Source organism: Neocloeon triangulifer, unplaced genomic scaffold, assembly GCF_031216515.1.
Source record: "Neocloeon triangulifer isolate White Clay Creek 2 clone unplaced genomic scaffold, ASM3121651v1 ptg000014l, whole genome shotgun sequence".
Taxonomy (NCBI): Eukaryota; Metazoa; Arthropoda; class Insecta; order Ephemeroptera; family Baetidae; genus Neocloeon; species Neocloeon triangulifer.
In genome coordinates, this window is record NW_026775556.1 from 2,083,897 (window position 1) to 2,110,701 (window position 26,805).

General features: G+C 38.4%; 7 protein-coding genes across 10 annotated transcripts in view; 4 read left to right on the forward strand and 3 right to left on the reverse strand.

Moving 5' to 3' along the window:
- Positions 1–23: 23 nt before the first annotated feature.
- On the reverse strand, positions 24–4,836 carry LOC132201467 (uncharacterized). Its single transcript, XM_059627647.1, has 8 exons — positions 4,627–4,836; positions 3,926–4,540; positions 3,817–3,864; positions 2,046–3,093; positions 1,208–1,934; positions 570–1,143; positions 419–510; positions 24–362 (listed from the first exon to the last, which is right to left on the reverse strand). Exons 1-8 carry the CDS (start codon positions 4,639–4,641, stop codon positions 212–214), a joined length of 3,270 nt encoding a protein of 1,089 aa, XP_059483630.1. The 5' UTR covers positions 4,642–4,836; the 3' UTR covers positions 24–211.
- A 69-nt stretch (positions 4,837–4,905) lies between these two features.
- LOC132201469 (DNA repair and recombination protein RAD54-like) lies at positions 4,906–7,985 on the forward strand. Of its 2 annotated transcripts, XM_059627651.1 has the most exons (12): positions 4,911–4,976; positions 5,030–5,145; positions 5,210–5,350; positions 5,463–5,659; positions 5,718–5,787; positions 5,843–6,037; positions 6,102–6,598; positions 6,651–6,971; positions 7,033–7,231; positions 7,296–7,502; positions 7,556–7,719; positions 7,770–7,985. In XM_059627651.1, exons 2-12 carry the CDS (start codon positions 5,143–5,145, stop codon positions 7,966–7,968), a joined length of 2,193 nt encoding a protein of 730 aa, XP_059483634.1. In that variant the 5' UTR covers positions 4,911–4,976; positions 5,030–5,142; the 3' UTR covers positions 7,969–7,985. The 2 variants fall into 2 exon arrangements, with proteins under 2 accessions (XP_059483633.1, XP_059483634.1); XM_059627650.1 differs by having other exon boundaries at positions 4,906–5,145.
- A 355-nt stretch (positions 7,986–8,340) lies between these two features.
- Positions 8,341–8,967, forward strand: LOC132201474 (transmembrane protein 14C). Its single transcript, XM_059627657.1, has 2 exons — positions 8,341–8,609; positions 8,797–8,967. The coding sequence occupies exons 1-2, from the start codon at positions 8,341–8,343 to the stop codon at positions 8,849–8,851; spliced, it is 324 nt and encodes a 107-aa protein (XP_059483640.1). The 3' UTR covers positions 8,852–8,967.
- On the reverse strand, positions 8,907–11,677 carry LOC132201473 (TBC1 domain family member 25). Its single transcript, XM_059627655.1, has 8 exons — positions 11,624–11,677; positions 11,444–11,553; positions 11,254–11,377; positions 10,612–11,067; positions 10,373–10,503; positions 10,084–10,321; positions 9,517–10,023; positions 8,907–9,460 (listed from the first exon to the last, which is right to left on the reverse strand). Exons 1-8 carry the CDS (start codon positions 11,672–11,674, stop codon positions 9,218–9,220), a joined length of 1,860 nt encoding a protein of 619 aa, XP_059483638.1. The 5' UTR covers positions 11,675–11,677; the 3' UTR covers positions 8,907–9,217.
- Positions 11,678–12,262: 585 nt separating this feature from the next.
- On the reverse strand, positions 12,263–15,149 carry LOC132199755 (endoplasmic reticulum-Golgi intermediate compartment protein 3). The gene is made up of 10 exons (XM_059624712.1): positions 14,964–15,149; positions 14,748–14,909; positions 14,430–14,549; positions 14,343–14,374; positions 14,192–14,283; positions 13,969–14,134; positions 13,849–13,906; positions 13,666–13,794; positions 12,561–12,765; positions 12,263–12,502 (listed from the first exon to the last, which is right to left on the reverse strand). Exons 1-10 carry the CDS (start codon positions 15,052–15,054, stop codon positions 12,370–12,372), a joined length of 1,188 nt encoding a protein of 395 aa, XP_059480695.1. The 5' UTR covers positions 15,055–15,149; the 3' UTR covers positions 12,263–12,369.
- LOC132199756 (reactive oxygen species modulator 1) lies at positions 12,987–13,557 on the forward strand. The gene is made up of 2 exons (XM_059624713.1): positions 12,987–13,180; positions 13,239–13,557. The coding sequence occupies exons 1-2, from the start codon at positions 13,053–13,055 to the stop codon at positions 13,345–13,347; spliced, it is 237 nt and encodes a 78-aa protein (XP_059480696.1). The 5' UTR covers positions 12,987–13,052; the 3' UTR covers positions 13,348–13,557.
- A 3,020-nt stretch (positions 15,150–18,169) lies between the features above and the next one.
- LOC132200044 (homeobox protein aristaless-like) overlaps positions 18,170–26,805 on the forward strand; it is a 32,623-nt gene continuing 23,987 nt past the window's right edge. For all 3 annotated transcript variants that reach the window (XM_059625219.1, XM_059625217.1, XM_059625218.1), the window contains exon 1: positions 18,170–18,286. In XM_059625219.1, coding sequence (XP_059481202.1) covers positions 18,196–18,286 — 91 coding nt within the window. In that variant the 5' untranslated portion in view covers positions 18,170–18,195. The remainder of the gene's footprint in view (positions 18,287–26,805) is intronic.

Here is a 26,805-nt window from a genome sequence, read left to right on the forward strand (position 1 = left end):
GTTTTTTAAATTGGTATATTAAATTCTTGTGTTTACTAAATTTATTTATGATCAATATTTTGTTTCATCAAATAATACATTGACTACACAATTCCAGAAATAAAAATAAATTGGCAAAACGTTATCTTCCTGTTAAATGCCAACCTAACAGAAAATGCAGTAAATAAAAGTGCAAAATATATAATTAAGGCATTTGCTAGAGATGGCTTGATTAGTGAACGTTACTCATGTGGTATCTGATCTCCTGCGGAGTCGAGTAGCAGGCGTCACATAGTTCACATTGGTACACAACTGGCATGTCTGGGGATTCCAACTTGATTTCAGGTTCCAACAAATTTAGGTTCACCTCTGGTTCATTTGATCTAGTTAAGCATTGGTCAAGTCTATTACCGAATAAAGGAGCTTTTTAAGGACAAACCTTTCAGACGCAGTGAAGCCTTGAGATTCAAAAATTTTGGCGATCTGGTCCAAGTTCAGCAGTGAAATTTTGGCAAATAGCTGTTTGTTAAGCTGAAAATATTAAAAAAAAAAAAAATGTGCTTATTTATTACTTTATAATTAATAATTACCCTGTGCGCCTGAAATACATGCTGGATAAAGAGCTTCTTATTTGAGAATTGATTGCCACACGCCACACAAGGGTAGCTGACCCCATGCTGGCGGTTTATGTGCTTTCCAAGGGTGAGTTCGTCTTTGAAGGGCATGTTGCACAATTCGCACATGACTTCGTCCAAGTGCTTCTCCTGAATGTGTGCCTGCCACTCCCCAACTGAAGTGAAATTTTTCCTGCACGACTGACACTTAAAGGATGACGGACCCACAGCGTCCTCCATTAGAACAAATTGGGCGCCTGCTTGTTGTGTCTTTTTAGAAGATTCAGGAGTTGCGACTGAAGGAGGGTGAGTGCTCGTGGAACTGGAGGTGCTGGTGGCAAAGGTTGGTGACCTGAACATGCAATTTATTCTGTGGTTCATCAGGGCGACAATGTCTGGGAATGAGATGTTGCATTTTTTGCAACGAACCAGACTTGTCGTAGATTGAGTGGCACTCTTTTTGCTCAGTGGCATAGGTTTTGAGTTATTTGGCTTCCGGACTGGCTGGGGTGGCACTTTGATTGGAGTTTTAACCCTTGCCTCAATACTTCTGTAAGAAATTTTGTGATTAGTTAAAAAAAATTGCAACATAGAAAAGAAATAACAAATATTACTTCTTAATGTTGGCAGTGGAGGACATGTGAACTTCTTCCATGTGCTTTTCCACATCTTCACAAGGCACCTGGCACAATAAGCAGCGTTTCACCCTGAAGACATCTTTGTTTGCGAGCGTTTTGTTCTCGTATTGAACGACTTTGGACTGAACCTTGGCAACATTTTGTGCCTGTGCTGCTGCCGCTGCTCTAATTTGCGCTTTTTTTGCCTTGTACTTCTGGTTTATTTCCCTTTTCCTCTGCTTTGCTGAACTCAACTTATTCCTGTACTTGTTGTACGCCTCCCGACGCTTATCGGACAACTGCTGTTGCTTCAGCAGCTCCTGCTCCTCCAATTCTTCCATCCGCCGCAGATCCTCATCGTCGTCAGCCATGCTTGGGTCAAACTGGCGCTGCTGTGGCGTTACAGGGGAAAAGTCTTGGCGACGGGATTTCTCCGGCCTTGGGTGTGCGACCACCTCCGACGAAGGCCTCTTTTTGGCCTCCATCGCTCGAGGAGCCGCCACCACAGACACAACAGGCTTCTTCCACAACAGGGCGCATTCATCCCCGCAACGGTGATTTTTGCGAACCTCAGCCACGCGCATTACAATCTCCTCAAGTTTCTGGTTGGCGTGCTCGTTCCACATGTGATCATGCAGGTTTCGCACGTCACTATCCTTATGGTTGCAGACGCCGCACTCCAGCTTTATTTGCATCCCTTCCACTTTGCTCTTCAAGTGCTCACCTGTAACATTGGAATTAAAGAGATGAATTAAATTTCATATCATTTCTTAAAGGTATTACAAATTTAGTTGCTTTGATTTTACACGTTGCAGAAATTTAAAAGTAAACTCACCAGAAAAATGCTCAAGAAGTCCGACTTTCTCAGCAAACGTCTCCTTGCAGCTAACGCACTCATAGCAGTTCTCCTCCTGTTCAACCACATAAAAGTGTAGCTCTAGGGCTGTGAAAAATTCTGGCAAGTTGCAGCCATCAGGGCTCATGTTTTCCGGCATGCTATGTTTGGACCTAAGATGGGTGTTGAGTTGCTTGGTTGTCTTCAGGCGGTCGCGGCACCACTCGCAACTGAAGAAATTGGCAACAGGTGGGGTAGGTGGTGGAGGAGCCTTGATCGCGCTGGCCATGGGAACCACTTTCTGACGGAAAGGCGCCGATTTTGGCCCTGCCATGGGCTTCTTTGGCACAGGAGCCTGTGCCTGCATAATAATATTCCTCAAATACTCGTCTCGTAGTTCTGGGTGGGCATAGGTCATGTGCCTGGAGAGACTGCCTCTAATATCAAATTTTTTGGGGCAGTGTTGGCAGTCAAATATAACCTTTTCAACCACCGGCAAGATAGTCGTCGCTTTGCGTTCCGTCCTCCTTATAGAAGCGATTTCCACTTCGACCTTTTTCAAGGCACTGGCTTCTTCTTTGGAAATCTGTTTCTGCAGTCGTTTGGCAACTTCTTCGGCCACCATCTCTCTGTTGTAGGAATCAACTTTTTCAAACAATTGCCTGCCAATCTTGTGCTGCATGAACATGTGTCGAACAAAATCTCCTTTCATTCGATACCGATGACTACACAGGGGACAATACTGGAATTGTACGACGCGGCCGCACTCGGAGATTTCTTCATCTTCGTTATCCAAGTGCTTCACTCGAAAGTGATTACGAAGATTCTGCGAACCCAGGAAGCTGTCTTGACACTCCTTGCATTTTACCCGGGTCAGAATGACGGAGCGGGCGCTCTTCTCCTGCATCAGGGTGCTCTCCCGACGAGATCGACTATCTGCTCCTGACGATGAGTCCGTGGGTACGTCATTCGATTCTTCCTGTTGGGCCATTTCACGCTCCAGCTGCCGCCTTTTCCTCTTCTTCATGTTGTAGAAATACCTGGCAACCTAAAACAAGAATCACAATTGAATTAAAAAGACGAACAATCTGGTATTTTCGAAAGCATTCAACACAATTTGTTGGGTAAATTTACGAGATGTTGACTTGCTCTAGACCTCTCCTCGGTATACTTAACTGATTGCAACTACTTGTCTGACGTAAACAAAAATAACTAGCGCCCCAATAACATTGCAGTGGCAAGACAATAAATGAACAGGAGTAAGTTTCAGTGATGTTGAGGATTTATAATTCTTTGTTATGTGCCAAAAATTTACTACAAAAGGAACCCATAATTCAAGGATGTGTAACGTGGAGTAAAGTTAGAAGAAGCAAAATTACTTGCTTACGAGGTGGAAAGGCATTTATTTGCTGACATTTAAAATGATAATGCTAAGTAAGCAAATTTAAGTGCCAATGAAAAAAATTTAAAATATAAATAAAAGAGCCAAAGAAATACAACTCTGTTTATAAAGTGGGAAAACAATGATTTAAAAATAGAAATAAAAAATCTACGATAGGGAAATTTTAAGAAATAATTTTCTAACAAAATAGAAGATTTTATTCTTAGAAATTAAGCTTGATTATAAAATCAAAATAATAAAAATCTACAATAATAATAAATAATATTTACTTAGAAAACCACCAAATCAATTTTTTGAGCGTGGATTTTTCATTCATTCGTACAAAATGGGACCGCACAAAAAAATTGTACATATAATTTTAACACATACCACTCTCCTATCAACCACGACCCTGCACTCTTTAATGACTGGCTCCGTCTGTGAATAGAAATTCAAATTAGTGGGCGAATTTAAAAAAGAATTCCTTGCAAAATCCAACCGTTTCAAGATCACTATCTCCTTCTACTTCTAAGACTTCTTGTTCTTCCGGAATTTTGTTCACTTCAACTGGCATCAAGGGTTCCTGCTTGTCTATGTACACACTCTGGATGGCCATCCTGTCATCTGCGTCTCTCTCAATCTGATTCTCTTGCCAAGTTGCTTGGCGAGTGAAACCATTTTGCTTGGATTGATTGTTTTCACGTTTTCCTTGTGCTTGGACAGCAGTTTCATTTTCATCTGCTGGAGAAGTGCTTAGACACTCTACTATAAGACGTTCTAAATTTCCTATGGTAGATTTCAAAGGTGCTGAAGGTTGTCCTTCCTCCACCGTTACAGCGGTTTCGGTCTTTTCTGCTGAAAAGACTTGTTCAGCAGGGTGGACAGGTTCTTCACAGGCATGTGGCTGTACAGCATCTTCATTACACAAGGAGAGTAGCGAAGGTGGTAGTTCTGCTTCGAACTGAGGACCCACAGGTTTGCTGATGGTCTCATTGTCAGGGAGGGATGACCCACTTGCACCCATGCTCTCCTGATTTTTGTTGAATTCAAGTGGTGCTGTCAGTTCCACGATGTTCACGGGATCCAGGGGCGGTAAGAGGGCGTCCATGGGGATCTACAAATACATTTATTTTTATTTTGAATCAACTTTACTTCCTAAAATGTTGACATGAACAAAATATAAATATTTTGGATACCCACTTGACAAGTGTTCATCGAGTGAAAAATGGTAAAATAAAGTCAGTTCTAGTCTATGTTCACCAGAGGTCACAAAATCGCATGAAATATTTAAATTCTATAGTTTTAAACGACTACATTATTTCGTAAAAATGCTGTGCTGCGAATTGAACTTTCTTTAACCCGTTCAACCACTTTTACATGGCGCAGCGCGCGCTGCTGATCAACAAATATTTTCTCGGGATAAAAATAAACCTCTTTGAGTTGAAGGGGGAGAGGTTTTTAGAACCTCCTAGAAAAGTGGGAAAAGTGGGCTATCCCAGAAAACGGGCGCGAAAGACCAGATGTTGCGGGGATTGCTAAAAAATAATAATGTATTATTATTAATTTAGTATAATCTAGATGTTCCTTCTGTATTTTTTGTAAGGACATTTTCATTTGACGATTTGAGGATTTGGAAGCCCGCTCTTTTGCAATGGCTTTAACTTGCAGAGGTTTCTTCTTGTAAATTTCGAGGCAACAATTTATGTAACTTAAAACATGGTTAGTATTTTACTTACAAAACAATTCGTCTATTTCATTTATGAGTCTATGTATTAAATTTCAGAGACGAAGTCTGGCTCCCAGTCAACTGGGCAAAAGACCCTTGCTGACTGAACATGAAGGAAAGGGCAAACGAAATAGAAAACCCCTGCAGCCAATGCAGCCTCTTCCTCCACCTCCAACTCAGGAGAATTTGTCCAAACATGTTCGTAATATGTATTAATTGATATGAAACTAATTATTCCATGTAAATTTAAAATTATGTTTTTTTTTATAATCCTGTGATGAAATATATGTAAATAATCAACTAAATGCAGGAGGAGATGATTAAGGCCATCCTGAGTCGGCCCTTCAAGGTGCCCATGGTGAACTACACTCCTGGGTACGGGTCAAGATGTTTGGGATACCGGAGGAGTGGAATGCGGAGAGCCTTGCATGATCCCGACGAACCAAATGCCCTGGTTCTTTATTACCCTCCGGAGATAACAGCCCATGAAAAACTAAAAATAGACCAGTAAGAGCAATTTCTTTAATTATGATAAGCGTGACCACAAATTCATTTATTTTTTTAGGGACAAAGTGCAAGTACATGTAGTTGTCGACCCAGCTTTGACAGCAGTGTTGAGACCTCATCAAAGAGAAGTATTTTTATTTATTTTAGAAATTATCCTTATATATTTAAACTATGTGCTTTTAGGGCGTACAATTTATGTACAATTGTGTGACTGGAGTGTGCATTGAAAACTCGTATGGCTGCATCATGGCCGACGAAATGGGCTTGGGAAAAACTCTTCAGTGCATCACTCTTATGTGGACACTGCTAAGGCAAGGTCCAGACGCTAAACCCATCATTGATAAAGCCATTGTTGTTGCCCCAAGCAGTCTTGTCAAAGTATTATTATTTTTAATATTATATATTAATTTTTAAATTAAAATTTTTTTATAATATATTATAGAACTGGTACAACGAAATCAGCAAGTGGCTCGGAGGCCGAGTGAATGCCTTGGCAATTGATGGCGGTTCAAAGCAAGAAATTGACCGTTCCCTTGAGGGATTCATGAATACTTTTGGCCGCCGGCCGGCCAATCCAATTCTCATCATTTCTTATGAGACCTTCCGACTCCATGCCTACGTCTTGCATAAAGGTGAAGTGGGTTTGGTACTTTGTGATGAAGGCCACCGTCTGAAAAACTGTGAGAACCAAACATACCAGTCGCTGATGGGTCTCAAAGCGAAGCGTCGTGTCCTTCTCTCTGGCACCCCCATCCAGAACGACCTTCTTGAGTACTTCAGCCTGGTCCATTTCGTGAACGCAGGAATTCTCGGAACGGCGCAAGAATTCCGAAAGATGTACGAGACTCCCATTTTGAAGGGTCAGGACGCTGCCGCCTCTGACAAGGACAAAGAAAAGGGCAGGGAATGCCTTGCTAAACTCATTGGCGTCGTCAACAGGTACTTTTGTTTAAAAGTAGAATTATTTCTGTTTCATTTAATTTTTTTACAGGTGTCTGATCAGAAGAACGGCCGCCCTGCTGTCAAAGTACCTGCCTAAGAAGATCGAGCATGTGGTTTGCTGCAAGCTGGCTCCACAGCAAGCCGAGCTTTACGAACAGTTTGTCAAATCAGAGGCCGTGCGAAGAACAGTTATGGCTGCCGAGGAAGGCGACACTGGCAAGAAAAAAGGCTCATCTCTCTCTGCCCTATCGTCTATCACAAGTCTCAAGAAATTGTGCAACCATCCTGATCTGGTCATGGAAAAGATTCAGGAGCGTGCCGAGGGTTTTGAAAAGGCTCATCTTCTCTTCCCTGAAAAATATGACCCCAAGTTTGTGATTTCCTAAAAACTTTCAGGCGCGATTATTTCATGAAATTTCTTTTATTTCTAGGAAAGTTCTCCCTGAGCTGTCTGGAAAAGTATCTGTTTTGGACACACTGCTTGCCATTGTACGCTCGACCACGCAGGACAAAGTCGTATTGGTTTCTAACTACACGCAGACTCTGGACTTCTTTGAAAAACTGTGTCGGGTTCGACAGTATCCGTACGTCCGGCTGGACGGTACTATGAGCATCAAAAAGAGAGCAAAAGTATTTTTTTCCGCAATATGATAAGCAGATGATAAGCTAACTTAATAATATAAAAAATTTCCAGGTTGTCCAACGCTTCAACGAACCGTCCAGTCCAGATTTCATTTTCATGCTGAGCAGCAAGGCAGGAGGATGCGGGCTCAACTTGATTGGAGCTAATCGACTGGTCATGTTCGACCCTGACTGGAATCCGGCGAATGACGATCAGGCCATGGCCCGTGTTTGGCGTGACGGGCAGAAGAAGCAGTGCTACATTTACAGGCTGCTTTGTGTATTTTAAAAAGTTTGATACGTTTTTTAGTCGTTAACATAATTTTTGTGCAGACTGGAACTATTGAGGAAAAAATCTTCCAACGGCAGGCACACAAAAAGGCGCTCAGTTCAAAGGTTGTGGACCAGGAAGAGGACGTGTGTGCCCACTTTACTTTATCAGAACTCAGAGATCTATTTAAGTTAGAGAAAAATACCCTCAGCGATACCCACGACAAGTAAAATAATTTATAATTGATTGCTAAGAAAATTCATTCATCTTTCTCAGGTTCAAATGCCGTCGGTGTGTGAACAACATTCAAGCAAAGGGTCCCCCAGAAGACTCTGACTGCACCTCTGATCTCTCCCTGTGGAATCACTGCGCAGACAAAAAAGGCCTCGTAGACGTCGCCCTGAAGCAGTGCTGGGACTCGGGAATTTCCTTTGTTTTCCACCATCGTTCTCATGAACCCAAAGTTGTTCCTTAATCGCACGCTTTTTTACCGCCAAATTTCAAATCACTTGAAATTAAGAGGTGTGCATTTCGGAGCTGCTGCTTCTGTGATTTACAATTCGGAGATTTTATTTTAATTTGAATATGTATAGAAACGCGAATCTATAAAAATTCTTCATTTTATTTTGAAATAACAAACTTGAAATCTACGCTAACTTTGACTGACGAGGACCGAGAACCTCATTATGGTTCTTATTAGGCTGGTCAATCCTTTAAGAACACTCCTTATATTTATATAGCTGCTCTTTTGTCTGCAGATAAAAACAAATTAAATTCCACAATCCACTACTTTCCTCTCCAGAAAGACAGGTTCCACTCAAAATTACTTTTGTTTACGATTACTGCAATGGCCATCGACTACATCAGCTTTGCCTACGCTGCGACCATTGCCGCAGGCGGGGTCATGGGCTATGTCAAGGCCGGAAGCACCGCTTCTCTGGGAGCCGGCCTGCTGTTTGGCTCTGTAATGGGCTTTGGAGCGTACCAGACTTCCCAGAACCCAAACAACTATTATCTCTCCTTGGCCGCTAGTTCCATTCTGATGGGAGTCATGGGCAACAGATTTCTCTTCCAGAATGCCAAGTTCATGCCTGCAGGATTAGTAGCTACCCTGAGGTTATTATGCATCTTAATTTCTTTTACAAATAATGTAAACTAAAAAAGAATTTAAACTTCATGAAAAAACTACTTTTTTTGTGTGTGAGTTAAAAAAGGAAAAATTATAATTATAGTTTTAAATTTACATTTCCTAAATTTCTTTGTAAAACCAAAATTTTCTAAAATTTTGCTTTACTATTTTCAGCCTGGCGATGGTTATGAGACTAGGTGCCCGTGGCTTGGGTCTTGTTCAACAGTAACATCTTTCTTTTTGCACTTCTATTCTACGGGTCAACTGGCATTAAAATTTGTCCATGCACACTCAATGTAGTTGATTTGCCATGATGAATTAAACGTTTTATTTTGTTACAACAACGTTTCGTGAGTCAAATTTTTTTTATCTCTAATCCCAAAAGAGAAAGTCTTTGTTATTCAATTCAACTTTATTAAGAGGTTTTGGTGTCTTTGGTTTATTATTGAGGAATGGCGATTACAAATGCACATTCAGTGAGTGAGATTCGTGCAATCAAATGCAAACAAAGTAACAAAAAGTGATGCGCGAGAGTGAATGAAGTTTTACCAAGGGTTTTTTAGTTGGATATCACAGTTGGAATCAAACCACTCGGTCATCCGTGCTGGGCCAAGTAGTCACGATAGAGAGCCCGGGCCTCTCGCAAGACCGAGCGGACATTGTGTCTGCGCACCATCCGGTCGAGGTGCATGGCCAACTCGTTGTAGTCCATCCGAGCTGTCATAATACGGTCACGGTGCTGCCGCAGCAGCGTCACACACAGCATGATCAGGAATGGACTTCCGCCGCCTAGACTAGTCGGAGATGGCAGCGGTCGAGGACTGCTCAAATTATTGGCCTATATTTGTGTTTTAATCATCAAAATCGCACCATAAAATTAAAGATTTAATTAACCTGTTCGCCCCACCAGGGCCCATCTTCAGAGGCAGGTTGCGCCGGCGAGGGTGGAAGAGGATTTTCCCAGACAAAAATCTCGTCTTTGCCGTTGCTCTTTTGCTCAGGGACACTGGCTGGCGCCAAGGCCTGGAACTCCTTTAGATTCCTGACCACCTTCCGAGGAGAGGTGCACTCGACGACAGTGCTTAGGTCCGAGTCGTCTAGACTGAGGAAGGGTCGGCGTCCCGTTGTGAGTTGAGCCCGTTGGCCCAGCTCGTCCAGACTTTTGTTTGAAGGGAGACCGCGCTGTCTTCTCTTGGCGCACAATCGCGTGTAGGCCGTGTGTTTACTGGGCGCGGCTGATGGCCGAACAGACGCTTCCTGCAGCTGAAGACCTTCGAGAGGTGGCCAGTCAGGTTCTAGAGAGGCCCACAAGACCTCCAACATTCGAAGAGCGTCGTCAAAGGCAAATTCCCGCTTGAGCTCCAAAAGGAGCCACCGGTAGCAAAATAAAAGGTCGCCAGCCTATTTTTTATTTTAAATTTATTTTAAGAGGTAAGATAACGGCAAAACAATTTTTATCACCTGTTGTTGCTGGAGGTAGAGGTAGAATTCAGGGTCATAGTGTCTGAGGGCAATAGAGAGATGCTGGAACTTAAGACCCATGGCAGCGCCATCAAAGGAAAAGTTGCTGCGCAGTCGACGCATCAGGGCACAGAAACAAACGTAGGCTGTAGATTCGTCTTTCATAGTGAACAGCAGAGGAGAGGCTAGGTCACTCATGCCCTGGCAGTAGCTCACAGAGGGGTGGTTAACAGCATATCTGAGAAAGGCGAAATTAAAAAAAAATATACATAAATTTTGATAAACATACGTTGTGAGCACATTAAAAAGTGCAGCCACATTTTTATTGTCATCATTGCCAGCGTAAAATAGTAAGTGGCGGTCAGTTCTTAAAACATCCTTGCGAACCATGGTTGTAATAGCCACCAACTCTGAAGTTTCCTGTTGATTTTTATATTTTATGAATATAACTTAAAATTTGATCTATATTAAAAAAATTAAATTATTTTAACAGACTTTAAAATAAATAAATAAATAAAGAACTTTTACCGCTAGTTTGATCCAGTTTTCTTTCAGGGTGTTGTATTGCTGCTGACGCTGTCGCATGTACTCCATTCTCTCCTTGCCGCTGAGACCCTCAGGGTAAACATTGAGCAGGTGCTTCCAGACAACCTTTCGAAGCGCGGGGTCAACGCCTGCTGCAAAGACAGCTGCTCTCATTGCGCGAGGCTCTTCCAAGTTCCCCAAAGGGTCCAGGAAGCTCCTGAAGCAGGTGTCATCAACAGGCGCTTCATCCGGAGGTTCGGGGTCATAGTCCGACGGCAAGTCCTCAGGTTTAAGGGCGCGTTGCACCATACCCAGGGTGCGCTCCATCTGGCTCTTGAAAAGACCCTGCAGCTGCACTGCTTTTGGTTTGCCCAACTTCAGCAAGGGCTTGAGACTTTTGATCACAGACACGGGCGGCTCCTCCGGCTCCCATGCTTCTTCAGCTCCAGTCACATCCACCTGGAAGTTCCAAAAAATTAATATGACGTAAAATCCATTTTTATTTCATTTTTTTTTATGGTTGGGTAAATTTTAATTTTATTTTTCCTCAAAAATATTTAATAATATAGCTGCCACATTAAATTGCAGTTTAGTTAACAAAAATTATAGAATTGAAACAAAACTTAAAGGAAATAACAAAATAACCTGTAAATTTAAGGAAGGGTCACAGGCGCCCAAGAAGGCAGCATCGAGGTCCCAGTCGGACAGCAAGGGCAGAAAGGTCTCTTGTCCTAGGTCATCAATTACTCGGTAGCTTACAGAAAAGTCCCTGCAGATGCAGATTATATCAAGGTAAAAATCGTACAGGAAAAAGATGTCAAAAGGTTCGTAAAACCTGCGAAGCTCAAAAGCCTTGGCTAGGATCGACCTGAGGACTTCGTAGGTGGTGATCTGAGGGTCGACGCTGAACTTGCGCCACTCGGGTTCTTCATCGCCGTCGCATTTCTGCAAAATAAGGAGACGTGTGGTTGGAAAAAGGTCGAGATGAGGAAAAGGTGGAAGTTTTGTTTTGTACCTTGGCCTTGACCCGCACGGCCTCCCTGCTGTAGTCGAACAGTCCAGCCATCAGTAGGGATGTCCTGGCAACACGACCATTGCCCTTTGTACACGCAACCGCCCACACACCAAATCAGGGTCCTGTTTTCCTCGACGGGAAGTATCGTCGATCGAGCAGAGCTCGGGTGGAAAACAATCAACACAGGGGCGGCGCTAGTGTCGCCAACCACAGCTGACCATCCTGAGCTAGGGCAAATAAATACGGCAAGAAACCATGAAGTGAATTTTTTTTAAAGTTATTATTTTAGATAAATTGAGATAAATTATATTTGCTGACAAAAAAAAAATATAGGTTTATAAATACTTGAAAATCGATTGCGTCGGATAAAATAAACTTGGGTCATTTATTTAACAAAATCTTAATTAATTTCTATTTTAATAAAAGTAAAAACAATTAATTATTATTATATCATATCATGAATCATGAGAAGTTGGAAAATCTTGACTAAAGATTATTCAACTGTACTACCGTATTTGCAATTATACTTTATACTCACTCAGATGCACCAAATTATTTCTCAAAAATTAAGTCAAAAGAAATTTGATAATTTAATTCTACAAACTTAGTATGACATGTATTTAAAAAAATTAATAATGGTCTCTCGTCAGAGCAGTTTAATAAAATCGTTTTACAATCAATAACACAAAGTGACTGAACAAAAATTGAGGTCCATTTTAAATAAAGGGCCTGATCACAAAATCAGATCAGTTGACTCTGCCCAACTGGAACTTGGTGGCTCTCTGGCTGAGACGGAAGATGATTGCGTCCACAATGCTCGCCACAGTGTAAATGCCACCAATTGAGGCGCAAACATTTGTAAGAAAGTGGCCTAGTGACCTATTAAACCAACCAGCATTAAAGAAAACGAACAAAATGTAAAACTTAAAATTTTTACCTTTTGGTTTCGGAGTAACGAACCATCATGGGCGACAGCTCGTAGCTAAAGAAAATGCCTGGCATTCCCGACGACTCAAGCATACTGTGCGAGACAACCTTTTTGTGCTTCGTTACAGAATACTGGTTTGTGTGGAAAACTTGGCCATCTAGATTGCTGTATGTTGTGGGCACAATTTTTATATAGTAATGAAACATTGTTGAACCTGGAAAATAAAAAATTGAACTACACAGTCAGTCATTGAAGTTTTATATTGATTTATTTTACTGTAATTATTTTATGTATTTTTTTTTTATTATGAGATTCTCTAAAGTCTGGATTGTAATAAGCAATTTAGAAAAAAAGTAATCCTGCTTGAACAAAAATAATATTTTTCCCTCCCGCCAACAGGAGCAAAATTTCAGGGCTACCAACTAAACACCGAAATTCCAATATGGCAGCCTTTATCGTCTAGAAAAGACACCCCGGCCGTGATTTTTTCGAATTTCCACGATGCCGATGCCCGCAGGTTCTTTCCAATCCGGACCCAGCTGCTGGGACCGCATCAAAATGGGCTTCACAATGGGATTTTGCGTGGGAATGGCCAGCGGGGCCATTTTCGGCGGCTTCTCGGCCCTCCGGTAAGTCTCATCCCTTTGATAGGCCCCTTTTTTCATTCTAAATTTATGCTCTTTAAAGGTACGGAATGAGAGGACGGGAACTAATCAATAACGTCGGCAAAGTGATGCTGCAGGGTGGTGGCACCTTTGGCACCTTCATGGCTATTGGATCAGGCATCCGATGCTGACCAGCCGCAGAGTTGAATGCGTTAAACACCGACAAGAGCGTGTGTGCATTTGGTTGAACGAAGATAGAGAGACTTTTGCCAGAAAATATGATTCGAAAAGTTGGGTTTTTGTAATTTGTAGAATGTTATGTTCCAGATATAAATATTGTGTTGTATTTAACTTAAAAAATTGAATTAAAAACATACTCGGTTGACTGAGATATCCGAAAAGGAATGACTTATTAATTGAAAAAGTAATCCCGCATGTTTGAAATGAAATTGAAAATTGCGTAAGCCTACAGAATGTGCACGGCGATTTAAATTTAATTAATTTAATACCTTCGCTAGCGATTTCCTTGTGATTATCGAGAGGACCATCCTTTCCTCTTATACTCTGGCCAAAAGAGAGGTGCCGGATGGTGTGTGACATGTTGAAACTTGAAGAGGAGAATGGCTGGACGTCGTGAACTGTTAGAAATATTCATAGTTATTCTATTTAATACATTAAATCAATTTTTTTACCATGGACATGATTTATTGAGAAACTTTGTCCTGGAGCCACATGAAAACTTCCTCCAGCCTAATAAAAAAAGTATGAATTTATCGAACAATCAATCAATATATCATTTTGAGACTACTTACTCTGTTGACTTCGAGGTAGCCATAGATTTGGCAGCCTTCTGTAAATGCATTTTTTAAGTGCTCAGAAAAGTTTTCCTTTTTGCACTGTTCAATATTTTCCGGCTCGGGCAGTGACCATTGTTTATTTCGGTAAGCCTCCCTGACCTCAGCGCATGTGTTGCAACACCTGCAAGATGAAATTAAAATGAATAACAATTGCATTATAATAATTTTAAGTTTTTACTTGAGTTCTTCCGTTTCAGCACCGTAGCAACTGCCACACTTCCCTTTCTCGTCAACTTCTTCTTTCTTTTCGGCCAGTTTTTCAAGGGCTTTCTAAAAATATTTTTAACTTTAAGAATTCAAGCACAAAATTAATAAATTTATTTGCGAACCTTGAATTCGTCAGCCTTTGAGCTTCCAAGTGCTGTAAGGAAATTTTCATTTTTAAAACTAGAGCTTTTCTCTCTCATTTGACTTACATTCTGTCTTTTGAGGCTCTTCAATAGGTTGGCCTAGTGCGTCAAGCCTTCTTTTAAAAATATTATGTGTTATTTGTAAATGCTGATCACCGGATGTATCAACGGCATCGAGACCGAGAACTGAAAATTAAATATTATAATGTTTTAATTATAAATTACGTATTTAATTTTTAGCAGGACTTGAAAAAACCCAGAAATAATTAATATTTTGCTATGATATTATTAAATCGCAACTTTAATAAAATAAAATCAGAAATAAACCAATCTTTTTGGCACGTCCATGTAAAATCATAAATGTATAAGGAAATAAATGTTCACATTGACAGGAAATTCCAGGAACAACGAGGTCCAGGTTGATGTTCAGTTTTGAGCCTCGGGATACGTCCACAAATATCTCCTCGGCCATCTCAGGGGCGGACAGGTACTCGCTTAAGTTGGACAGAAGTAGGAGCAGCATGATCAAGTGGCTGACAACCGACACTGCAAATCACAAACTTTTCAGAAAAGGCTCTTCACAAGATAAAAGCTTTTTACCGACGGCCCCGGTGACCGTCTTGACGCTCTGCTCTTCGTCCGGCTTTGGGTACGCGTCCAGCGATCGCAGCCCCTCCAGAACCGCCCCCATACTGTCCGATTTCTTGGCACTTTCGTTCCGCCGGCCGCAATCTGATTGTAAATTTGACAACAGCAACAACAACACTCACTAGCGAAAAGCGAAATTTGCCAAGTTGGTAATTTTGCAGCGACGCCCCTCGCCCCTGTTGCCCCCACCAAGAAGTTCTTGGCCCCCACCTCAGCAGCGAGTGTCGCGCGGGTTGAGGACTCATCAGGCGCTAAAGACTATATAATTCACATTCACTACAAACATAATAAAAAAAATTTAAAAAAAGGTTAAAATATGAAATGCCTTACAGCCTTTTCAGATGCCATGGGTTCATTCATAAACGCATTCTGTTTTGATGACAGATATCAAAATATATATATATTTTATTTATTAATTCTTGTTTCTTCAGCTGAAAATAAATATTTTGGGGCATTAAATTTATTAGATTCAAAATTAAAGGCAATATCGATGTTACTTGTATTATTTATTGCTACCACTTGCGCTGTACTTACAAAAATTAAACTTTATTTGATGGTGTTATATTTTTTGATTGAAGAATAAAATCTTGCTAAATATTTAGTAAAGTGCAGATTTACAATTGATGATGGGGACTATTGAGTATTTTAATTATTTGAAGTTAAAATTTCCAATATATAGAATTAGATAAATATGTAAATCGAATATATTGCGTGCAATCATTCAAAATTTAATCAAAACTGAAGTATTTAAAAATTTTCTGTTAAATAAGTCGCGCGAACACATACATTTTTTCTAGTTGTTTCAATGATATTCTCTTTTGAATTTATATAGATTGGATATTATTTATTACAACATTTTATTCTAGCAGTAAACGTTTCTTACTTTTTGATCTGCATTTTATTATTTTAAATTTATTTAAAATGGTTTTTTGTTTTTAATTCAAAAGGAAATTTTAAAACTGCAAAATTAATTCTTGAGAAAATAATATTTCATAAGTTCCTCTTCTAGCAATTTTGAACTCACAAGCGTTAATACACTTCTTTTTAACTGATCGCGCTGACACAATTACGAAACTTTGAGTTCTTGATTTCTCGACTAATTAATTTTGTTATGCAGAACCTGCACAATTAATAATGAGAAAGAAATATTAACAAATATTTAGTATTTACAAATAAATTTTTCGTCAGCAAGGTTTTTTAACCGCTCCTCACATGCATTGTGATTCATTGGGAAAATCATGTTGTCAGGTTTACTTCTCTGTCTTTTCCATTCTGAGCTTGACATGGATTGGATTTAATATAGCTTTATACAAAATAAAGTTACAATAATAATAATTTTTCTTCAAAAACGTAAATAATTAAAAAAAAAATTAATAATAATTTAGAAGAAAAGTAGGCAAGTGTGCTTTTCTTTACTGAACACTCACTGAAGACTGGAGCTCATAATGCGTGTTTATGAGGTGATGTAAATAACTAATCGCCATAGCTATACAGAGCCTAAAAAAACCACTCGGATGAAAAATCATAATTATTTGTTTCAAATAATGCTTAATGCTTTTTATCTTTGCACAATGTAGGAAAAGTATTCAAAGCATTGGAATCAATATTTTATAACACAGAACAGAGGGAATCACTGGGACGCGACTCGCGAGACCAAAGGGAAAATGCACTTTTTGAAGGGATGAGATGGAGAACGCACAAGCGTTGGCTATAAAAAAAAACGATTAACTGGTAAAAATTGGCATTGCTCTTTTTTCGGTACAGCGCGGGTTCAAATGCGGCAGCCGCGTCTCTTTCGATTTTTTGATTTTTTAGCAGACCTCTGCTTGCTTAATGCTTATAACTCCTTTTCTGCATTTTTATTTCTCTAATAAGTTCCCAATTTTTTCTTTCAGTAGAATAAACAACGACATTACTGCGCTTACTGACTGAGAATCTGATTCTATAGGAATATGGATTAGAAAAATTCAATCGCATGGAAGGGACGCATTTTTTTAAACATGCTGAGATCTGATTTTTTAAATACAATTTTACCTTTTTTCATTCGTCTATGGTCTTATGGCAATTAATTTTTTTAGAAAACTCTTCCCCGATTTCACAGTGTTTCACAAGAGCCCTCTCCTAATCCAATATAATATGCTTTTGTATACATAACTTATATAGAATCAGACTCTTATGGTTAGTCAGTCAGCGCAATAATATTGTATTATTTATTCTACTCTACGAAAATATTGGGAACTTTGTTAGAGAAATAAAAATGCACAAAGGGGCTATATAAGCATTAAGGAATAATCAGACGAGGTCTGCTAAAAAACGCTCAAAATCGAAAGAGACGCGGCCACCGCTTGAACCCGCGCTGTACCGAAAAAAGAGCGATATTATATTATTTTTATATGCCTCAGGTGTGTTTATAAAATAGATTTCTCACTTCACCATATAGTATCATTTTTTTCAAAGAAACTTTTATTTTTGTCTGGTGACGGGTAAAAATTCAGTTTAATCATAAATAATATTTAAGTGATGATAAATTAATCAATATTTTTTGTATAATAGGTTACAAGTATGCTTTGGCAATATGGGTATTGAATGGAATGATCTGATCGTTAAGTAAGGCAAAAGTGTTGATGGCGTAAAAAAATCAAATTAACATAAAGTAATTGTAATTCTCACACCATCAAATAATAACGAAGAAGGAATATATTTTAAACGTTTACCCGGTCGGAATTATGCTGTCACGCTGATGTCTCCTCAAATAAAAAAATAACACAACATAATTAAACAAACACGGGGCGCAATCAGCATGAATCAGAGCCACTAATGAATACACGAGGAATTTTATGCAAATCGCTTCGGCTCGTAAATAACATAAAAGCACACCTGCACCCCTAAAGAGAGGCAACAGGTGCTGACGGCCGCGCGTTTATATGTTTTGTAAAATATACAACGCAGGGAGGCAGAAATTTGTGGTCCAGTGCCGCTGGAGAAATTAAATTTCGAGTCGTCTCGGCGCGATTGACGGCGTGGAGCGCCATAACGAGGTGCTAATTAGCGGGGGGCGGGCACCGGAGGCGTGTTCTCCGAGCACCAATCGAGCCTGCCGGGGCGGGGGCCGTCGTGGAGGCCGCCGGGTCGCGCTCGCCACTCTCAGTCCGCTCGAGGCCCGCGAGCCACCCGGCGTCTCCTCATGGACCTCAGCAAGCCCTCCTTCGAGCACCGACCCGCCAAGGGCCTCTTCTCCATCAGCAGACTCATCGTGCCCGAACACACCACAGATGGTAAGCTAACCCTTTCACTCGACCCTACGTCAATACTTTCAAGGGTGGTAGGAAGAGAAATCTATGCTTGGTCGATTTAATTTGTTTTAAGAGTGACTTGATGGAACTTCTAGGCAATTCATTAAATTGAGTTCAGTTAGGAATTAAAATTTTTGTATTCACCATTCACCAGGAGAAGATTTATTTAAAAGCTCTCTCCTGAATTTAAGTTTAAGTGAAAAAAAAATCCGTATTGAACTGATATAATTTTATTAGACTTACTGCTCTCAATTTAGACAAGCAGGAAATGCCTAGAGTTAAATTTATTTGATGAATTCTTTTACGAAAATTAATTATTTTAACCAAAAATTTAGCACACTTTTAATTTATAATTTTACAAATAGAATAATATAAATAATTATGTTATACATACATTTTTTTTTAAATCTTTTGTTGATTTTAAAGTTAAAGACCTTTAATCAAATATTGTAAAAAAATAATTAGATGGCGTAGAAAAACTGTGTATTTTCCCTTAAACCCAACCCTTTCCGAGTAATTCAGCTTGTCATATTGCTATCATGCAACTCGTCACAGATTAAATGCATATATTAACCGGAATATCATAATAGCCGAGCTATGAAGCAAGTAAATAAAAAATAATTGCTCAAGTTATTGCAATAATTATTATAAATGATTTTCCCTCACTTTTTATTTGTATTTAATTAGCCAGAAAAATGCAAGGAAAAATATTTTAACGCATAAATCAATAAAATTCACCTTACCTACTGTTGAATAAAATTGTTTATCGGGGATAATTTTTTTAACATATTTACAAATTTTTTTGGATTTACCAGTCTATAATTAAAATATTGCAGAAGTTCATTTTTTTTTTTGGTATTCTGAATCTCATATTTTTGGTTACTGCAGAATAAAATTTTAAAATAATTTTATAATTTTTCATTGCATAATAAATTTCATTAGATCCGATAAAGTCTAAGAAAATATTTTCTGCAGTAATTAATATGACTGATACAATAAATAAAATTTCCGTGTAAAATCAAAATTACTTTTATTGTTTGTTTTTCATTTGCAAATGCCGTGATTTGTTACAATCTACTTCTGAAGTTAAAAGTGAAAAATTTAATTTATCTTATAAGTAATTACTTTAAGAGGCGTTTAAAAAATAGCATGGATTTTAAAGGCGAAGATTTGATCTGTAAAATTTTGTAATAATAAAATGCTGCGTCAGTCCCGTGGCTCAAATTACCCTTCTACATTTTTTCATCAGGTAAAAAATTTACATCCGAGCTGACAAGTGCGATAACAAGTTATTGCACGCAGCTTTCTTAATATATTTTTTACTGTTGCTGTTTTTTATTTTTCATCGTTTAACTTTTTACTGCCGCGCTTGGCAGTCAAAAGAGTCAAGTGTTTGTTTCGCTAATTGAGCCTCTCGCTATATATCTACACGTGGGCAGGAAATGAGTTACACTTCCGTCTGGTGTCGTGACTGGCTAATTTGCGTGCGTTAGGGGTTATAGTCGAAAAAATAAGGGATCGCCGCGCGTTCGAGTCTCCCCGCGGCCTTTATTTTTATCAGATCGACCGTGCGCCGAGCGCATTCCGCCGCCGCCGGCGCTGCTTCTTTTCCGCATCGCATATTGACATCTTGATATTATAATTTGAATTTGGATCAACGTCAAATTAGTGACTTTACGAGAGGCATCGCGTTTCTTATCATGCAATTTAATATGGAGCTGATTTGATTTGCTGCTCCAGATAATAAAAAAAATGAGGAATTATGCAAAATATCCTTATCTTAACGAAGAGCTTCCTCTCCATGTATTTTAAAAATAGAGTCAAAAGTTTATTGCGGTTGAGATTAGATGGAAAAAATTACAAGTTTAATGAAGTTATTAGAAACGGGTAAAAATTATAATAACCCACCTGTAAGGAAATAAAACAATTTTAATTTTACAAAATATCAGACATAAAAAAAATATGAAATTTTCTTTTTTAACAAAAGTGTTTTTGTAGTGCCTTTTGATTAAAACGTGGAAGTTTTGAAACTCGCCTCCTGCATTATGGTTGTTCAAATATGCTGCGGGCTAATTAAAAATTTCCACTTAACTTTTATCAAAAGAGAGCGCCTGCTTGCATGTTGGCTTGTTTTTTTGTGGTAAATAATTATGCGGCTGCACGTTGCTGTGATTAGGAGAAGGCAAATTAAATTTTGATAAAGAACCCTTGCCAGCATATACTGTGCGCTGCACTGCTGGAAAATGAATTTCCGCCACCTCCTCGCCCATCAAATTCACACTCGATGTCTCTGAACAATATTGGCGTAGACAAACGAGCCAATTTTCCCATACATGCAAATCTGAAATTGATACAGGATGAGAATTTTTCAACATATTTTATTGAAAAATTCAAAAATATTGAGGCTTGAGAGATAATTTGTTTTGATTAATAAATAAAAATAATAGCAGATGTTTAAGTAAAAAATACCAACTTTGTCGGGATGAGCGAAAGAAATATTTTTGAGAAGCATTGCAGCGAGAACATTTATTTTCTACTTTAAACTCAAGAGTCTTATCTACGCTGCATTCAAAATAATGGACTGTAAAGATAAGGGTGACAATAATTGCCATGTAATTGATGACAGGCTGGCGCTGTGTCCGCAAGTAATGGCCGCAGGTAAATTTATGCAGCTCATATATACACGCATTTTTAAAGGCTCTCTCTCTGATTTTCTTTCATCTCACGCGCAACCTGATTCGCAAGCTCTTCTCAAGTCTCTTGTTTTTATTTTTCTGAAAACAATGATCATTTAGCAAAAAAATTATAATTTTTATTTAATCTAAGCCACATTTATCATGGCCATATCATTAAGTCAATAATTTACTAATAAATCAATTATCTTTAAAAATTCTCTTGACCCCATATTCAATTACACAAATCATATTGAATTCTAAAATGAGTACTTAGAAACAAGTTTCTTCTTTATTCCCGAAACTAATTCCTAATTATTTCTACTTACATATGGGTTAAAACGCAAAAACGGTTTTCCTTGAAAACCTTGATGTTTCCTCTCTGCGCTCAATTGCTGAAAATATTTCACGCGGCGGGCCAAGGGCTCATGCACAGCATTGATCGACGCGCCTTTCAAAAGTAACACGCATAAATTGTTTTCAAGTGCTCGAAAATTACCGAGCCCACAATTATTTGCGATGAAATTTGACGGCCAATTAAATTTCCTAAATTTCTACAGATAGTTTTGCGTCCACATAATAAGTACCAAAATTTGGTAATACTTCAAAGCACATAAAAATACAAGGTAAAATAAATTGATTATATTTTTAGAAATCATATCAGGAGATTAAAAAATTTAACCATCCATATTCAATTCAAGGATTCCAAATAAAATGATTGAAATTATTATTTTAGCACAAGATTTTGAATGTTTCTAGCTTTTCAATAAATTGTGCTCTAATGCTTGAATCAGATAGTAAAAAGTCTAGGGACAAAAAAATTATACTATTATGGTCCCTGCAAGACCAGAAAAGCTTCTTTTGTTTCCTTTTTCACGTCCGTCACCCGTGACAGCTCACGTAATTATTGAAGCGTTGAAAATTGCCGCACCGCGAGATAAAATCGTTGACCGTGCGCTGATTAAAATTAGGCCTGCCATTGAGCGCTCATCCAGGAAAACGCAATTATCTTCTCGAGAAGCAGACGGCGCGCTAATCAAATTTCCAAGTTAAATTACACATTCAAATTGCAATTGACTAAGGCGGAAGAGAGCATTTTGAAAAATCGGGCGTCAAAAACTGTGGCTAATGCGTTGTAAAAAAATAACAAATTAGTCCTCATTAGCGACCAAGTTAAATCACAAAAATTTGTTGCGGATTTTTATCTTTTCCAAAACAAATTTCTTTTTTGCGGGATCGGCGCTCACTATCGAAACAGCAGCTTTAATTTTTTTGCTGGTGTATTTATTTCTCTTTTTTATTTTTATTTTGCCAAACGCTTTATATGATGCTAGTAAAATTGTAAAGTAACAAGCTGTTTCCTCTAAATACTCGCTAAACAACCGCAGACGACATCACGTCAATCAAAATATATAAATTCAAAACGTATAAAAAAATGTTTATCGCAACGTTAACTATTATGAAGAACAAGGGGAAGCTTTTCAGCATTCAGATATAAAAAAGGCATTCTTAGTGAGGACAGGAAGGAAATAGAGTGACTTGTTCGCTGACATCTTAATTAACCACGACGGACAGTTTTATCGACAATTAAATCATCTTGTTGATTGCAAACGTCAAAATATAAAACAAAAGTACAGTGAATTTTTAATTTTTTTTTTTTTACTTTCAAATTTTTTCAGCTCATTTTCAAAACACGTCGGCGTTTTATTGAATTTAATTCACTTCAGGGCGTCAGTCCATTTCAAATTAAAAGCGCCGATCTTTTTTCCGCAACAGAGATCTCTCGCTGATAAAAATCGGCCAATTAATAAGGCAGCACCAGCAGAATAAACTAACTCCGCGGCCACAATTGCGCAATTAAACGATTTATTCGAAACCGACGAACACAAAAGAGCGCGGCTTGTATCATGATATTTCGCCCGAAGCACCCAGTCCAATGGGAGAGCGCCCATAAAATTGATTATAAAAAACACAGAGACAGATGCTCGTTATTTCAATTAAACAGAATTAAATCACAATAAGATTAGGAAAGGAGCAAACAAATAAGCGCAGCCGATAAAACACGTCGATTGGTTTTTAAAAAATTCGTGCCTTGTTGTCGCTGGACCGAGAGAGAGAAGAGGAAATATATATTTAATTAATTATCGGCGGGGCGCGCATTCATTTATTATGTTATTTAGCAGGCGGGTCAGAAACGCGATGAGAGCTCCGGCCAGAAGGCATCCCATCTCTCTCCTTAAAAAAAGAAAATGAGATTCGTTCGTTATTTTATTGCGGGCAGAGGAGTTGAAAGAGCAGGGAGAGATCATTAAGAGCAAACAATGGACTAATAGCCGCGCGTATTACATACCCGTGGGCCGTGAAACAACAAATTAACCTCCACGCTATAAACTCGGCCCCTTTTATTCCTTTAATTATCACGCACGGGGCGAATTGCTGCTGGACACCTGATGCTCGTAAATTTCTCTACTCTCGAATGCAAAACGCTATAGCTGCACCGGTCACTCTTTCAAAAAATTTCTGTCTGTCCGCTTTATGGCTTAATTGGAAATTAGGCGAGAGAGAGAGAGAACGAAAATATGAGAAGCATCTGCTTCTCATAATTGGCCGTTTGTTTTTGCTTTCCATATGGCAAACATGCAAATGTCTCAATCTCTCTCTCTCGCTTTGTTGCGCGACGCCAAACGCAATTAGCCGCTCTGCGACACGCGGGCGCACGACAAATTGGAATCATTTGCAACCTGGCGAGAGCTGTTGATTAATTATCTCGAGTGCCTGCTGCCGATAATGTGCCGAGAGAGAGCTTGCTATAGTTGACAGCTCTCGCCAAATACGCACAATCGATCTTCCTTATTCCCACTCGTTTTCAGATCCTTGAACTCGTGATGCGCGCATAGAACACAGAGACAGGAAATTTTTGTATGAAATCAAGGTAAAGAGGATCAAAAATATCTGAAATGAAAGCTGAAAATCAATAAAAATTACGTCCATAGGTTTACATTTCTTTATCAGCACAGATTGAAACTCTGATTCAATTGAAATCTTCTTTGGTGCTGAGTGATTCCAAATCCATCCGTTTTGCAAATAATTTTATAATTAGTAGTTTCAAGTAGTTAAAAATATTTTGCATTTTTGACAAAAATTAAGGTTTATTTCCATTTTCTAAGAGAGGCGAAACTTTTGATTTATTATATGCTTGTATTGTACATAAAATCAGTTGCAGAGATTTACAAAATTTTCTTCATTGTTTCGTAACCCCCAAAATTTTCAATAATAACAAAACTAGATTTTTATTCAGTTCCAAAAAAAAATGCCTCTCGCTGAAAAGTTCTTTGGAAACAGGCAACATTATTTTACAAACGTATACAAGTTAATAAGTTACAGAAAATTGCTCTCACACAGCTTTGTGTGTGCAGCTTGGGTTGATAGATTATTTGCTCTCAATCCACATATTTATTTAATAAGCAAAAAAGTACTCCATTACACAAAGGCTGCGTTTTGCGCACTAATTGGCTCGGCAGCGATCTCGACCCCCGAGGTCATGCAAATACAAGAAACAGTAATTCAATATTATAAATTGGTGTGTCTCTCCACGTTCTGTATTGCTGTCAGTGAGGAATAAAATCATTGTTGCTGCTCGAGCGCGGACAAGGATGAAAAAAATAGACTAAAATAGAATTTTACGATATATTTTATTTGCAACGCCTTTGAAATAAATTGAAGGAAAACAAAACGAATTAAATTATTCCGTGCAATAAAATTTATCACCGAAGCAATAAGCGCGCACCTGTTGAGATCGCAGCGTGCGTGTGTAATAAAATTCGGGGGATGCGCGGAGGAAGCAGAGAGAAAAAGAAACAAAAGAGCGGCCTAATAAAATAATAGGAAGAAAGAGATCCAATATCCTGTGCAACGGAAACAAATAACATAATGACACACACACGGTCAACTTATTTTGTTTGGCGTCGATTTTCCAAAAAGGGCAGCGCGCGGTGATAATTTATTAAATTATTGCCATTATTCCACTTTATAAGACGCATCTCGGCGTGTTTCTTTCTTCTGGCGCGCTCGATGTAAACTCAGTAATAACAATAATCTGCGGCTCTCTCCCTCTCACTCGGTCGCTCCCATGTCAATTTGTGGTTTTATCCGAGAGCGGCTTCAGAAAGAGACTCGTCGATAATGAAGGGTCGTGTCCTCGGGGCTTTATTGCCCAAATAAACAGCACGACCAGCAAACGGGAAAAAGTATATATTATATGCCAAGTGCATCTACACCACTGCACGGAAAAAGGAAACAAAGTCGAACGGCAAAATTGCACAGGTGCCGAATTAAGAAGATGATTGCAGCGACGAGAATATAGAGAAGCACCCACGGCAGATCCGCCTGCGCAGCAAAGCGGCTCTTTTTTCCCAAAAGGAAAATTGTAACGAGTGCGGTTTTTAGGAGATGTACGTGAGAAAATTAGTGAATTTGCACTGACGCTAGATAGCTTGCTTTTTTCACGCTGATATTAATAATAATAAATCAAAATCCTTGAGGACAAATAAAATTGAATGATTTTCAATTGAATATTATTATAATTACAGATCGTTGGACGTTAAAAATTGTTAAATTGAAGCTCTCTATAATTTGTAAACATTAAAACACTATTTCTTTGTGTATGATTTAATATTAATATTTTTAATAAACATGCAAAAATTTGCAAATTTTTTAAATGCAAAAATTAATGAATAAAATAATCATTTTTTCAATAAATTTTTAATTTAAAACAAAATCTATTATTTATTTCTTAATGCTTGAATAAAAGGTTGATCAATTTTATAATAAATAGATAAGAAACTCACAATTAATAAATAAGCTATAAACGGTTATAAATTATGTTCTATCAAATTAACTTCAGTGCAAATATATCTTGAAAAAGTTAAAACTAAAAAATTACTGACTTTTTGATATCCCCTTGAAAGATATACCTTATTGTCTATTAAATTGGAATTGATTTATTAAAACTTTAATTATCCCTTAATTAAAATGTTAATTTAATCTTCGTTTGGTAAAATATTTGTATTTGCTAGTTTGAAACAGTACTGGAAGTTTCATTTGAATTGGGGTGCTATGTATAGACGGATATACAGATGGATAAAATTTGAAAAATAATTTGTTGTATTTTCAATGATACAGATTTAAATCGGGTTTAATTAAAATTTAAAACAATACAGATTCACCTATTCCTTGTTAATTAATATGTAGATGGCACGTGCACATGCTACCATTATTTTTTAATAGAGGTTTCTATAATTAACAAACTTTTAGAGGAATAAAATATTTATTATCTTTTTTTATACATGCGCAGCTCGAAAACTAATGAGCGAGTCTCTTTTGGGCGTTCGGTCTGTGACTTCTCTATAATTCCTCTTTTTTCAACTAATAATTTTCAAAACCAAACAAAATTATTTATAATGGCCAAGGCTTCGTTTTCCGTTTGTTTGGTTTGCATCAAAAAGCTTTTTTCGAGTTTTTTTTTTTAACAGATAAATAAATAAATGGGAAAATGCAATCAAAACACTTTTTGATTCCGGCCTAATGGGGAAAAGCGGAGTGGTGCGTTTTAGAGACGTGGAAAATGCGAGGCGATTGCTTCCGTTCTGATGAAAAGAGAGTTCGTTTGCGCGCAGCTAGGAATTGTTTTCCGCCTTTCCGCGAAATTGGTATCGACAACAAGCCAATTACGACGCGGCGACATCAATTAAACCTGCTCGTTTGTTTGCGACACAGACGCCATGACTAATTTACTTGGGAGAAATTAAGAAAGATAAGCCCGATGAAAAG